Raw genomic sequence first — 14079 nt, 5'->3', positions numbered from 1 at the left:
GATTCGTCTCTTTTCCGGGTCTAACTGACATTCGTTAGATCAAAGGGAACTGAGGGGAAAAGGGGCATGTCGGGCCGACATTTTACCAATCACCTGACTATACTCCCCCGGCTTCCTCTAACTGTTTTAGGAGAAGCGACAACCCTAAGACATTCCAATACGAAAGAAACGGCTGGAAAAACGCCCATGCGGGGATGATTCTAAAGTAAATGAAGATCCCCAATATCGTTTCCTTTCCCGGCCCGACACATATCCAATTATAACACTCAAAGGAAATCCGGGGATAGTGGGCTGACCCTAGGAATACCCCGTGCAGAGAAACCGGGGAAAGTCTCTCCACGCCACTATTCCCGCTTCTTGAAAGGACTAAGCAAGGATTAAACTTGACGGACAAGTGGGCCAATCGAACCCCGGTCCCGTCCTCGCTCATTAAGGACTGTCATCGACAACCATTGGCACAGTTTTATATATAAGTGTCGGATGCCCATGCTTCTCCTCCAATGTCCTATCCACACCAACAATCATCTTGAGGATCTTCATTGCATCCATCTCAACAATGGCTTCTGAAAAGCTAGCCAGCGATCATGTCGAACGACATGACTCAATCGAACCAGCAGGCCATGACCTGGAGGGCTTCTCCGATGTCAAGACTACCGCCGAAGCCCGCTCCGCCATCCAAAAGGAGCACAACATGACCGCCATGCAAGCCCTCAGGCTCTACCCCAAAGCCGTCGCCTGGTCCCTCCTCCTTTCCTGCGCCATCATCATGGAAGGCTACGACGTGGTCCTGATCGGCTCATTCTTCGGCTTCCCAGCTTTCAACATGAAATACGGCCATCTCATGTCCGATGGCAAATACGGTCTTTCCGCCGCCTGGCAAACAGGCATGACCAACGCAATGAGCGTCGGTCAAATCCTCGGTCTCTTCATCAACGGTATCGTCTCCGAACGCTACGGCTACCGGAAGACCCTAATGGCCTGTCTCATGACCACCGTCGGCTTCATCTTCATTCTCTTCTTCGCTCCAAACGTCCAGACCCTCGTCGCCGGCGAGTTCCTCATGGGTATCCCACTTGGCGTCTACCAGACACTCACAGTCACATACGCTTCCGAGGTCTGTCCCGTCGCGCTGCGCGCTTACCTGACCACCTACGTCAATCTCTGCTGGGTCATTGGCCAGCTCATTGCCTCGGGTATCCTGAAGGGTCTCGTTGGACGGACCGATCAGTGGGGATACCGCATTCCCTTCGCCATCCAGTGGATGTGGCCGATCCCCATTTTCATTGGAGTGTACCTCGCACCGGAGAGCCCGTGGTGGCTTGTACGAAAGGACCGACGGGAAGACGCCATCAAGGCCGTGAAGCGTCTCACACGCGCAGACCCCAATTTCAGCGCCGAGGAAACCGTCTCCATGATTGTCTACACGAATGCGATGGAGCAGCGTACCGAGAACGGTGCCTCATATCTGGACTGCTTCAAGGGGACTGATCTGCGCCGCACGGAGATCGCATGCTGTGTCTGGGCGGTGCAGAGTCTGTGCGGCAGTGGACTGATGGGCTACTCGACTGTCTTCTACCAGCGTGCTGGACTCGCGGAATCGCAGTCGTTCACGATGTCACTTGCGCAGTATGCGATTGGAGTTGTTGGTACGTTCTGCTCGTGGCTGTTCATGACGTACTTCGGTCGTCGCACGCTTTATGTGGGCGGTTTGGCGGTTCTAGGTTCTATCCTCTTTATCATTGGATTTATATCTATTCCGCCTGCGACTGATGCGCTTTCGTGGGCTACTGGATCCATGTTGCTTGTTTATACGTTCATCTATGACTCGACTATCGGACCTGTGTGTTTCTCGCTGGTTTCGGAGATGCCTTCGTCGAGACTCCGCACTAAGACCGTTGTGTTGGCGAGAAATACGTATAACATCCTCAATCTAGTGACTGGTATTATTATTCCTTACATGCTAAATGTAGAGGCGTGGAATTGGAAGGGAAAGTCTGGATTCTTCTGGGGTGGATTGTGCGTCCTCTGTTTCACTTGGTCGTTCTTCAGACTTCCTGAGCCCAAGGGTCGCTCTTATGCCGAGTTGGATGTTCTGTTTGAGAACAAGGTGCGCACAAGAGAGTTCCCAGGTGCCAAGACTGGTTTGGTGCAGAGTGAGCTCGAAGGGGAGAAGGGCTCTGTTTGAACTATAATATCTGGAAGGCAGGGGAAGTAAGGCGAAGTAGCGGAGTTGATATGTATGTAATATGGACTAATAAAATGAATATCTTGTTGTAACTGGATTTTGGGATCGTTGAACACGTAAGTAAAGAAAATTATAGGAAGTAGCATATATACGTCGACGGATTTCTTTTAACACTGATTTTGATAGGAAATGCTGTTCGTACACGAAAGAATATTTGCAAAATTGGAAGATAAGACAAGCAGATGAGTATAATCATTAAAACCAGGTATACGCCACCTATGACATTGAAACAAGGAAACAATTTTTGAGATCCCAGACAGGAGACTGATATATCAGTTATCCACCAAGAACTTCATTCTAATACCCATAGCCGCCAATTCGACATCCAGGTACCGCAGCACACCAGGGACAGCAACGATAGTAACATTGTCACCACCAACGTAGCGCTGTCCATTACCATCTTCCCAGACCTCAGCACGGGAGTCATCAAAGGTAGCCTCACGGGCACAGCGACGGCAGCGCACAATACCATTGACACCACCCACGGCACCAATAGCAGCGCCAGCATGGGCATTGGCGCTCTGCTGGTTAGGAGCCGCCTTGGCAGCAGCAGCGGCAGCACCAGGGTTGATAGCCGCGCGGTTTCGGGACGAGCCGGAAACAGCAACCTGGGTGGACAGGAAGGAACCACATGAGCGACAGATCCAGGTGTGCTGGGCATCGGAGCAGTTCATGAGACGATCTTGCAGCAGGAAGGCCGCACCGTGAGCAATGAGCGAATCACGCTCCATCTCTCCGACACGGATACCACCACCCTTCGCACGACCCTTCACGGGCTGGCCAGTGAGCGCGTTGACGGGACCAGTCGTACGCACTTGGAACTTGTCGTTAACCATGTGACGCAGACGCTGGTAGTAGACCAGACCCATGTAGATATCGGCAGAGAATTCGCGGCCTGTGACACCACTGTACAAAGGCTCGTTACCGTAGTAGTTGTAGCCGGCCTTGCGGAGCTGCTCGCCGAAGTAGTCGGTTGCGGTGTTTTCTTCGGAGAATTGGAAGGGAGTAGAGTCTTGTGGGAGACCGTGCATGGCACCAGCCTTGCCGGCCATGGACTCGATCATTTGAGCGATTGTCATACCTATGGAGATGTTAGATGGGTGAATACATTTATTGTGAAAAGCGAGGGTGACTTACGGGATGGGAAAGCGTGAGGGTTGATGATCAAATCGGGCTGCATGCCGCTCTCAGAGAAGGGCATGTCGACCGCAGGCCAAAGTTGAGACAAGACACCCTTCTGACCGTGACGAGAGGAGAACTTGTCACCAATGACGGGCTTTCGGGGAATGCGGTACTTGACACTGAGCGATTGAGCGGGCTCGTTGCCAGACTCGGAACCCATGAGGCGGATGCTCTCGACGTAGCCTTCCTCGGCATCCTTATATTTCATGTAATGGGTGATTCCATCGACGTTAACATACGAGTCGGAGGCAGGATCGAACCGGACATTGTGCCAGGCGGCGATCTTGTCACCTTCCTTGACGCGAGCACCCAAGTGCGGCATTCCATCCTCGTCGATGATGTTGCGCACCTGCTCTTTGACCTCGTCGCCAGGAGCGAATCCAAACAGCTTGGTGACCTCACGCTTGGACTTGGTCCGACGCGAGTCGTTGTCGGCTAAAGTGACGACCTTAGTCTTGTAGACTGTACCGTGACCGAAACCACGCTCGTGTGCGGACTTGTTGATAATCATAGCGTCGTCCATGTCGTAACCGGTGTAGGAGATAATAGCCACAACTGCGTTCATACCGTTGGGGAAGTTGTCCAGGCCGTAGGCGTTGTAGAGAGGTGGCCGCACAATTGGCGTTTGACCCGTTTGGATGCGGTACAACTTGTTGTCGGTACGGTGAGCAATTGAGGTACCTGGTGTACCCATGGTCTGTTTACTCATCTGGCACTGGTACATGTTACGAGGAGATTGGTTGTAGTCGGAGAAGGGGGTCATGTTCGCGACGATGGATAGGATGTTCGTGGGCGTGAACTCGATATGGGTCGAAAGACCGGGAATCAGATCAGACTCCACACAAGCAATCTCCATGAAGGGCTGCTCGAATGGTCCGACGTAATCCAGCTTATCCAATGCCAGATACTTAACAGGGCGGTACATTCTCGCTGATTGGGAGAACATGTAGACACCTGGGTATTGACCGCCGCTTGAGTTGGGAATATATCCAATTTCCAATTCACGAGGGATGTTGTTTTTGCCTTCGACCTTCCAGTACCGGATTGTATCAGCGATTCTCTGGGCCTGCTTGGGCGAGCAGTAACCAATGATTCGGCCATCCAGTTGGACGACCACGCTCTCGTCCAGAGCCACGGAAGACTCGGACCGGACACCAAGCTGAACCAAAGTCCGAGGCAGATGAGATACATCCAAATTGTCCGTGGAGATTAAACACTTGTGTGCCAAATGGTTGAGCAGACCGCAAGGCGATCCATCAGGAGTGTGAACGGGGCAAAGGAAACCCCAACTTTCTGGTAGCAGCTTACGGACAGTGGTAGTCTTCAACTGAGCGAAGAAACTACCACGGTGAATCATGCGGAAATGAGAGATGAAACGGTAGAAGTTGATCTTCTCTGCAATGACGGTGTAACCTGATGTTTGTTGCAAATCGAGACCCGTAGGACTGACCAGGTTACCGGTGGAGAGGAAGTACTCGAGCGCATTACCAATATTCTCGTTTGACCGCTTGACGATCTTAGAGAGGAAGTCTCGCTCAAATGCTTCATCGGTAAACTTTGCGCCGTTGTTGCGGATAGACCAGTCTCTGGCAATGGGGCCAAATGAACGGAGCCACTCCTCAATACGTTCCTTCAGAATCATTCCGTAAAGGAAGCCACCAAGCAGAATTTCTTGGTTCGAGACGGCATCGGGGTTATCGGGAGCACAGTCTCCTGCAACTGTAGAGTAAAGCTTGCGGATCATGAAGGTGATCAACTTGAACTTGTCCCAGTCTTGCGCCTCGGTGACATTCTCGTTTCCAAGATGGGGGAGAACAACCTTGCGGAGGAACTCTGTGCCAACTTCCTCGTCAGGCATGTCAGCGGGGACACCGAGCACAGGTCGGAAAGCCTTTCCCAAGTGAGACCGGCAATCAAACTGGCTGTGCTTCTGGTAAGCGTGGTAGGTTCTCAGCAAAAGCTCGACACGGTCGGTGACGAAAGTGTTTTTCATGCCCTTAGAGGAAGCACCACCGACAATGGACTCGAAGATTTCGCGATCGTTGGTCTCAGCAAGTGCCTTGAGAATCATCATAACGGGGATGAGGTATTCATTCTTGCGCCATGAGAAACGGAAGGTGACATTTCCGTCGGAGAGGTAGTGAAGCACGTTGGTCTGCGAAGTCTGATCGGGACGGACGGATCGTATTTGAACACCGAACTTTGTGTAGGTCTGACCACGCTTGACGAAAGAACCACGAACGATTGACATGGGGTAATTGCGTTTGCCGACGACGAGCATACGAATGAGCTTCTCGTTACCGTTGACGATGTAGAAACCGCCCAACTCCTCGGATTCTTCGTTGTGTTGAACAAGCTCCTGAGGGGTAGCCTTCTCGAGGTGGCAACGGTTGGTGCGCACCATGATCGGGACATTACCCAGCTCGCGGACGGACTCCATCCAGTCTCCATTGTTGACCTGGTACTCCAGGCGAGCGCGGAGCTTACCACGGTACGTCGCATGGCGCTCACGGCATTCTGAGGGGTAGATCTCACGGTTCCGGGTGGTGTACTTGTTGGTGGGGGGCAAGGTAGGCTTTTCCAGGAAGATTTCACGCACGCGGACGTTCAAGCGATTCCGCTTCGGTGGGCGAATGCCTTCTGCTTGGCGAGCCTTCTTCTGCTCGTAGGTTTCGAGTTCACCATCGAGGAAAGTCTTGATACCAATATCCTTCAATCCTGCCTCCAGGATCTTGCTATCGTCGAAGAGAGCATTGAAGGAATCGATATGCGGTCGAATCGACTCGGCCAGCGATGGATAAGCCGTGTGATCGGTGGGGGGATTCTTAAACAAGTTCTCCCGTCTTAGAGTGTCATATTCGACTGACCACTCTGTTTCTGTGGCTGCGGGAGCCATGATGGAAATTCGCAGCTCTCAAAAGCCAATGCGGTATAGAAAAAAAAAAGAAAGACAGACTAAACGGCACAATAAAAACCGTTAATGTAAAGTCAAAAGCGCAACAATATCGGTCCGATTCCTCCGCCCAGTATTATATCAGCCACGAGACCACAGGAATTGAACCGACAATGTGGCAGCTGCCAAACGAAGATGAGAGGTCTGTTCTGCTTGGGGAAATTTTTCGAGGGTGGAGCCGGATGCTTATCATCACGTGTTGATATGCATTTATGGCCTGAGGTGTCCAAATGAGGTTCTATGTAAAAGTTCGGCCTTCTCTACGGAGTACTGAAACTCTAGTTTAACTACATGAACATGTTCATGAACCCCTAATCCTAGTAAACTCTAGATCAATCTTGCAATATTAATAGCTATAGAATGTGAAAAGTTTTAGCGCCACAACGGGCTGAATGTGCTGCAGGCTGTTCACACCCCTCTATTTTGAGGCCAATAGAGCCCATGGAGTCTAAGCGCCCTTGGTGGTCATGTGTGTAGGTAGATCCGTCAATTCTCCATAAAAAAATAGTAGATTCAATATCTTTTTCTATTGACATTTTGCCGCTGGAGGCGGTTATCCCCCTTAAAACAGCCCTCTAATAATAGGCTTAAATTGTTGCTTCTGGTTCTTGTTACGGTGTGACGATCTTGCTTCTCTTTTTTTTTTCTTTCCCTTTTTCCTTCTTACCTCTTCAAAATAAGAAATCAAGAAATCAAGAAAACATCAAGAAATCAACTTCTTGTTGCGCAGCAAGGTTGACCCCACTCTCTGGATTTTGTCATCCTGAGCTTTTTCCACACACAACTTCCTCTTGATCTCTATTCGTGTTTTCTTAGTTCTCTTCTAGACTCTTTTCGCTCTTTTCATTTCTTTTTCAAATTCCCCCTTCGTCATGGCTGGTATATTTCGTGCTATTTATGACTGGCTTCTGAGGATGTTCTGGTAAGTGGGCCATAGATGCAGTTCCCGGGAGACCACGGCCCGTCCCCGCAGATGAAGCCCTGCTGAACTCCATACAGGGCCAGCGAGATGGATGTCACTATGATCGGTCTTCAGAATGCCGGCAAGTCTTCTCTGCTGCGTGTATTGGCGGTAAGTCGAATCTTATGAGGTCCCTATTCGTCCTTGCTGACCATAATAGGGTGGAGAATTCACTATTGAGTATGTTATATGTCTCACATCTGAGATCATTTCATCTTGGCCATATCTTAATATCCCATAGTTCCATCCCGACAATCGGATTCAACACGAAAAGAGTGCAGAAAGGCCATGTAACCTTGAAATGGTATGTTCATCCTTCCCGATCAGGCACAGCGGCGCTAATATATTCCCGCAGCTGGGATCTGGGCGGGCAGCCTCGGTTTCGGCCGATGTGGGAACGGTATTGTCGGGGCGTCAATGCGATCGTGTAAGATTTGCTTGTTTCCCTTTTCTTGGGATCTCATTCCCTTCCGGTTGGCATACTAAAAGTCAATAAAGGTATATCGTGGATGCAGCAGACCGTGCTGCACTCCCAGTAGCGACAGAAGAACTCCATGACCTGATGAAAAAGCCCACGCTCGATAGCATCCCCCTTCTGGTCTTGGGAAATAAGTCCGACCTTCCAGACAAATTGTCTGTTGATGAGATCATTGAGGCCATGGATCTGAAATCCATCACCCATCGCGAAGTAAGCTGCTATGGTATCAGTGCCAAGGAGGAAACCAATCTCGATGCTGTCCTGCATTGGCTCATTGCCCGAGCTAGCCGATGAGAATGCCCCTTGTACCTGCTTTGACCCTTGACCATGACTCGTGATATCCCTTTCATTTTCATACCCTTGACTTTTGTCTCACATTTTTGATTGTGTTCATATCCGTAGACTCTAGCGTGTTTGCCCCGCAGCCTTGGATGTAACGACGTTGACGATGTAGTCTTTTTTTTTCTTGCTCATGGATTCTCAAATTCATGATGATGTATGTTAATGGCCATGTGCGATTTGATTGTTCTTTTTCTTTTTCCCCCTTCTGATCGCATTCCTGGATTTGTATTAAAGTGTTTTGGCAATGCTGGGAAGGAACAAATCCACCTGGGCATGGCCAACATAAATAAAGTGAACGGACCCCCCTGCACTGATGTGTTGGCTGCCAACGCATCGATGCAGAATATCCGCCAATAAACATCTCACGTTAAACATCATCTCGCAAACCAAGGCACCTGGGCACATCTCGTCGATTACATAACCAGAAAAATAATTCCAGTTTTACGCTACATCTCTTTTTGTGCTTCATGTTTGCATATTATTCTCAGACAAATCAAGTGGCATTAGTCGTACACAAAATATCTAGATCAGTTTTGGTCCTTCCTGGCAGACAGGCCAGATCCGGAGTTGCTCAAAACCCCCTTTCAAGCGCCCAGGATAGCACAGTAACGCCCGTAAACATCAAAAACAAAAAGGAGTGAAAATGCGAAGATAGTGAATCATTTGCAACGCTTCTCCACAATGTTTGGTCCATGCTCTTCGTACTCCTTCTTGGAGATCCACATCTGGTGGAAGGTTCCCAAACTAGCCAGGATACTTCCTCCAATCCAGGCTCCAAAGCGTCGCTCGGAGGTGTTACCAGGAGCAGTGACACGCACCCTGGGGCCGGGGAACATCTGCATCAGTTCATGGTTCAGACGATCGGTGAAGCCATAAAGCAAGCTAGATCCACCGGTCACAACGACATTGGCTAGCAGGTGAGGGCGGAGGTCGACGTCAACGCCGGCCAAAGAAGCCTTGACGAGTTCTGGGATAGTCTGCGCAGGTGTTGGGGGAGGGTAAGACGATTCGGGGTCTGGAATGGCAGCCTTGGCATCGAACAGAGATTCCACGGCACGGAAACGGTCGACACCGAAGACTTGGTTGTACCCATCGGGGAACTCGAATGGGCGACCGGGGGTGGTTCGAGCCATATCTTCGTTGGAGACGCCCGTGGGACTGGGGGCTGAGAGCCGCGTAGGTCCGGGCCAAACCTGAACGACACATTCCTTGAACTCGGACAGTGTGCGCTCCTCAAGAAGAGCACGATACGACGCATCGGGTGCCTTGTCTGCGGGGAAGGTCTTGTATTGCGCTTGGGGCGGTTGGCCTGCTTCGACAGCCGACTTTGAACTGATAAGGTAATGCGGCGTAATTGTGATGGGGTGCGGGGAGTTGGCCTTGAAGATTGCTTTGATCTGCGACGAGATGTAATCACCGCCCAACGGAGAGTGCTGCACACCCCGTTTCAGAATCATGCCATCGTGTATCGGGGTAACCGAGATGTTGGAAGCTCCAATGTCGATAACCAGAGCGGATGCCTTGCCGGAAGCGAAACTGTACATGGATCTGGGTCAGCAAATGGTAAACCTAGCTAAGATAGATGGGCCGATACTTACGCAGCTAGAACACCAGTACGGGCGAGATAAAAGGCCGGGGTATCCCATTTCTCCATTGCGATTTCGATAGTCTTTTCACGTGCCTTCGCTGGGTTCCAACCAGGCTCTGTCATCAACAATGGGCTGTCCGACAAAGGCTTCTCCTCTGACTCTACCTCCATTTCTGTGGGGAGCTCGTCTGCGGAAACGTCGTTTAGTCCGTTCTGGAAGGGGTTTCCCGCTTTCGTGCCGGTGAGTCGCGATATAAATGAGTGCTCCCACACCTTCTCTGCCATATCCCAATCCTCGACGATTCCATCCTTGCTGATTGGGTTGTGGATGGACAGACCAGGTCGCGGGGTAACAAATACATCGTCGCCAAATACGAGCTTCTCTTGGCCGTCCACGTTGTATTTGCCATAGTAAGTTGGGATCAATGACTTGGGAGCATCTTCACCAGCAAAGCCGGCGCGAGTGGTTGAATATCCCGGGTCTAGGACAATGGCTGACACCTCATCTATAGTCGAGCAATAATTAGTATCTCGCGGGATGAATGACAGTCACGCGCTCTTTTGGGATCAGAGCTGCAAGCGCAATTGGAATGGCATATCTGGGACCACATACCTCCACCATACTCGGCAGCTTGGGGTGGGTTGGAAGGGTTCATCGCGAAAGTTGTGCAGGTATCTTTGGGAAAGGGGTCGTAGCTCTCACAATGATATGTGAGTATTTTGAATTAGGTCGCCTGAAAACAAATCAAGACGTGACCATGCGTATTGGACGGACAATCAGAGGGGCTGGTTGGAGGCAGGAGAACGGCGGGTCTTTTTGGTGCGGGTGTAGCTTTGGCTTTGGCGCCCAAACGGGCAGTTCAAGATTAAGCTTAGTCATCGTGAACAACGATGACTAATCAGGGACAGGGCTCGGCGCTTCAAGAGTTTATAGAGTCATGCTTGAGTCTACATTCTAAGGTTAGTTTTGGAGACAGAGTAGTGTTAAAGGAATGGGCTGTATGATAAAGCAACGATAATGTAATGATCAACTGCACGTGAGCTGATTGATTTACCTACCTTCAATGTTTAATCTTTGGGAAAACAAAGCAAAAAAAATCTACACCAGACCAACAAACAACATTTGAACATCCCATTTCCTTTTCGCTTCTTTTCTCGCGCTTACTTTCCGCGTATTGGTATCATGGTGTGTATTTTATGCTTACTTCAATGTTTGGGCAAAAATAGTCATTCATCCTATTGGAATATATATCATATATATCTTGACGAATCATCTGGCGTGCATCGAGATATATATAGCGAAAGGATAGTCAGCAGCTATGCAACCCGTGGACTCTGTCCTTCACAAAATAGAACTATAATAAGTTAAACATCCACTTGACTAGAGATGATCAGGTAGATTTTCTACTTGAAATAATATCATAATAGATTTAGCCTTCTTGGTGTTTGGAGCCAGAAGGATAAAGATATTTGGTCGCATATCGCAGATCATCGGGAGTTAGAAGAAACCGTAGTTCATTGAAAAGAAGTCAGAAATAGAATTGGCGCAAAGTCATTATGGTATCGTATGCATATCGAGTAAAAAAAAAAAACATGCCACCGAGGGTCAAGTACATCAAGTCCATATCAAGGGAAATCCGCTGTCTTGGATGAGAATAACAATCATTTCTTCCCCGCCTGTGCTTCCTTTTCCCGCATTGCAGCTCTTGCACTGCGGCTGCCTCCAAGCTTCGGACCCCGAGGCACCTCAACATTGGCCGCCGGTTTTGCTGCTGGCCGAGTTCGACGACGAGTCTGCATGGCATCCATAAAGTCTCGCCTGAATTGCTCAGCAACTCGGTCATCAGCAGCCTGTTGGTCATCAAGTTGCGTTTCCTCTTCTTGTTCATCATAAATTTCCACTGTAGCAACTATTGTTAGCAAAGACGAAGATCCTGGGAGATTTCAATTTTGGATACAACGCACATTTGCTTTCACGTAGCACCTCCTCTACAAGACGATCTCTCGCGATGTCTGCTTCTGTCCTCTGTTTGCGATTGCGCCATGACTTGCCGTCTGCGCCAGGGCGACCCATCTCCGAAGCAGCCTGACCCACTGATGTCGGCAGTTCTCCCCTGTCGGCCATTTGTCGAGTCGCAGCTTCTGTCCGCGCAATGTTTCGCAATGTAGCTTCGTGGCCGAGGTCGATTTCGTGGAGTTTGCCTAGCGATGCAGGTTCGCGTGTCTGGTGTCCAGGCAGTGATAGCCCTGCCGCGACTTCCTCCTGGGTTGCTTGGTTGGCACCTAAATCGTCCGCTTTTGATTCAGGTTGGTAGCGCTTAGCCATTTCGGAATCTATGAATGCCATCCTGATCTCGTTAGTCCACATCAAACGAACTAGACGACCAACCGTGGGAAAGGATGCGTACATGTGCTTATCGACATCGACTGTCTGACCGGTATATCCTGTGAAACGTTCGTTCATTGCGCGTATCTTCTCATCCTCAGTTTCTCCGGCTGCTGGTACTAGTGCTAGCTGCTGGCCTTGGTCATCTCCTAGTCGTGATGCAGTGGAAAACCCAATGCCACCCTTTCGAATTGTTCGTGGGCGCCGAAGGTTATTGCTCCCCGGAGCTTGTGACGCGACAGGATTGTCATTCTGATTATCGGCTTCTTCGGCGTCTGGAGTGTTATGATCGGGACGTCGTCGCATGAACTTGCGCTTTTTTGCTGGGCGAAACAGAGATTCCACTGGTACATTGTCTTCTTGCGTGTCCATTGCGATTTGCAACTATGTGAACCTGGGTGGTAGGGGAAAGACGAGCAGGAAATTAATTATCAGTGTGAGGTCATTCAGCAGTAGACAAACTACAATTCGTCGATCCCAGACCGCCCTTTATTCTGCCAACTTTATCGCTTAAAGGCAAGGCTGAAAGATATGGGCGGTCAAGGCTTTGTTGTACATCTACAGGCAGTAACTTGCCCATACAACCTGCATTGCTGATATTGTCAATGATCAAGGCGGTGTTATCTCTATAACTGAGACAGGCAAGGCGAACTAGTGATAGCCGAAGTAGATCTTGATATGGCTGGGCTGGCTGTCTACAATGGGGTTAAGGTTTGTCAAGAATTTCTAGCTCCAAGTAACGAAAGAGATATTCGAGATATCTCAATGATTTAATTACTAAATCTCAATGATCGGCATAAACCCCAAATATGTCTTAAGGAACAAAACAAGAGATGGCACCGAGAAGGAGGTGGTGTGATTCAAAGCCCACGATCCACTTATCCAAGCCACGCTCTGCCAGCTCAGACATAGCAGCATAAGGCTGAACTTGCAAGGTAATACGTCAAGGTACATTGTGTAATGTGATACGAAAAGCTAAGAGTTAGACTAAGTTTGATAGGAATGGTAAATACTTCCAAGGTTGTGCTATGAGAATAAAGTATAAGATTCAAAGTCTAATTAAAAGTCTAGCCTTTCCATGGATTTTGCTCCGTCCAGGGCTATTCCCGAGGTCCGTTTCCTGCCGACTTGGATCCTGGAGTATTTGCATTTAGCCGAGAACAGTGACGTGTGTTACCCAGTAACTAATATAGGGGCTCCAAATTTAGCTAATACTAACTCAAGACCTTCACCAGGGAACCGGGATAATAATGTATTAACTTATGAATTTGATCATAATTTGGATTATAACGTCCATGAAAGGCTGGGAAGACTGGGTGGCAAGACTGGGTGGCCTGTAAAGATGGGTAATATTTCATTCATTCTGGGGTAGAGAAGCGAGGATAGGACAGTACATTTGATTATTCAAGCGAAATAAAATGAAGCATAATTGTGTATGAGAGAAGCTTTCCGTAATTGTGCTAAGTGCTCAGCACATATATGTTGTAGCCTATGTTCTGGAAATTTACTACTATAGGGGAAACTGGGTCACACGGATGAAAGCATATGGACATGATGCGCTTAATTTAGGTTTTTGTCTCATTATTAGATTAATAAGATGGATCCGGATAATTGTACTCCGTACCAAGCTAACCAATATAAGTTTTTGTCCAACTATTTGTGCTGCACGGAGTAGAATTGTGGAACATGATCCTGGACCATGTCTTTGTTTTTGGCTGATCCAGGATCTGATTCAAGATGCAAAGATCAAAGCATGTCCGTAAGCGTGTATGAAAGAGGAAGGCTGGGGATATCTAGTTAAAGTGTAGAGAGAATATTCTTTCAAGGTGGCTGGAAAACTCGCTTACAGATCTCTCAATTTACCCATTTAGTTATTGGTCAGGTGTTCGACTTTATCTTCAAGTATCCCCGCAAACAAATGTTGAAAATTTCTGACTCCGGGTG

The 14079-nt window shown here is 49.1% G+C and overlaps 5 protein-coding genes across 5 annotated transcripts; 2 read left to right on the top strand and 3 right to left on the bottom strand.

Moving 5' to 3' along the window:
* Nucleotides 1-556: 556 nt before the first annotated feature.
* Nucleotides 557-2185, top strand: PGRI_065430 (MFS maltose permease MalP; the record flags this gene model as incomplete). The annotated part of the gene is made up of 1 exon (XM_040794257.1): nucleotides 557-2185. One exon carries the CDS (start codon nucleotides 557-559, stop codon nucleotides 2183-2185), a length of 1629 nt encoding a protein of 542 aa, XP_040649507.1.
* Nucleotides 2186-2517: 332 nt separating this feature from the next.
* PGRI_065420 (DNA-directed RNA polymerase I core subunit RPA135) lies at nucleotides 2518-6323 on the bottom strand (the record flags this gene model as incomplete). The annotated part of the gene is made up of 2 exons (XM_040794256.1): nucleotides 2518-3326; nucleotides 3383-6323. The coding sequence occupies 2 exons, from the start codon at nucleotides 6321-6323 to the stop codon at nucleotides 2518-2520; spliced, it is 3750 nt and encodes a 1249-aa protein (XP_040649506.1).
* A 929-nt stretch (nucleotides 6324-7252) lies between these two features.
* PGRI_065410 (ADP-ribosylation factor-like protein) lies at nucleotides 7253-8113 on the top strand (the record flags this gene model as incomplete). The annotated part of the gene is made up of 6 exons (XM_040794255.1): nucleotides 7253-7302; nucleotides 7380-7452; nucleotides 7502-7521; nucleotides 7583-7645; nucleotides 7697-7768; nucleotides 7840-8113. 6 exons carry the CDS (start codon nucleotides 7253-7255, stop codon nucleotides 8111-8113), a joined length of 552 nt encoding a protein of 183 aa, XP_040649505.1.
* Nucleotides 8114-8820: 707 nt separating this feature from the next.
* On the bottom strand, nucleotides 8821-10405 carry PGRI_065400 (actin family protein; the record flags this gene model as incomplete). Its single annotated transcript, XM_040794254.1, has 3 exons — nucleotides 8821-9697; nucleotides 9760-10255; nucleotides 10363-10405. 3 exons carry the CDS (start codon nucleotides 10403-10405, stop codon nucleotides 8821-8823), a joined length of 1416 nt encoding a protein of 471 aa, XP_040649504.1.
* A 1006-nt stretch (nucleotides 10406-11411) lies between these two features.
* Nucleotides 11412-12507, bottom strand: PGRI_065390 (telomere length and silencing 1 family protein; the record flags this gene model as incomplete). The annotated part of the gene is made up of 3 exons (XM_040794253.1): nucleotides 11412-11650; nucleotides 11715-12097; nucleotides 12158-12507. The coding sequence occupies 3 exons, from the start codon at nucleotides 12505-12507 to the stop codon at nucleotides 11412-11414; spliced, it is 972 nt and encodes a 323-aa protein (XP_040649503.1).
* Nucleotides 12508-14079: the final 1572 nt, after the last annotated feature.

The sequence above is a fragment of the Penicillium griseofulvum genome (assembly GCF_001561935.1).
Source record: "Penicillium griseofulvum strain PG3 chromosome Unknown contig_91, whole genome shotgun sequence".
Classification (NCBI taxonomy): domain Eukaryota; kingdom Fungi; phylum Ascomycota; class Eurotiomycetes; order Eurotiales; family Aspergillaceae; genus Penicillium; species Penicillium griseofulvum.
The sequence above is the reverse complement of the archived record's forward strand: the minus strand, read 5'-3'. Positions and strand labels throughout refer to the sequence as shown.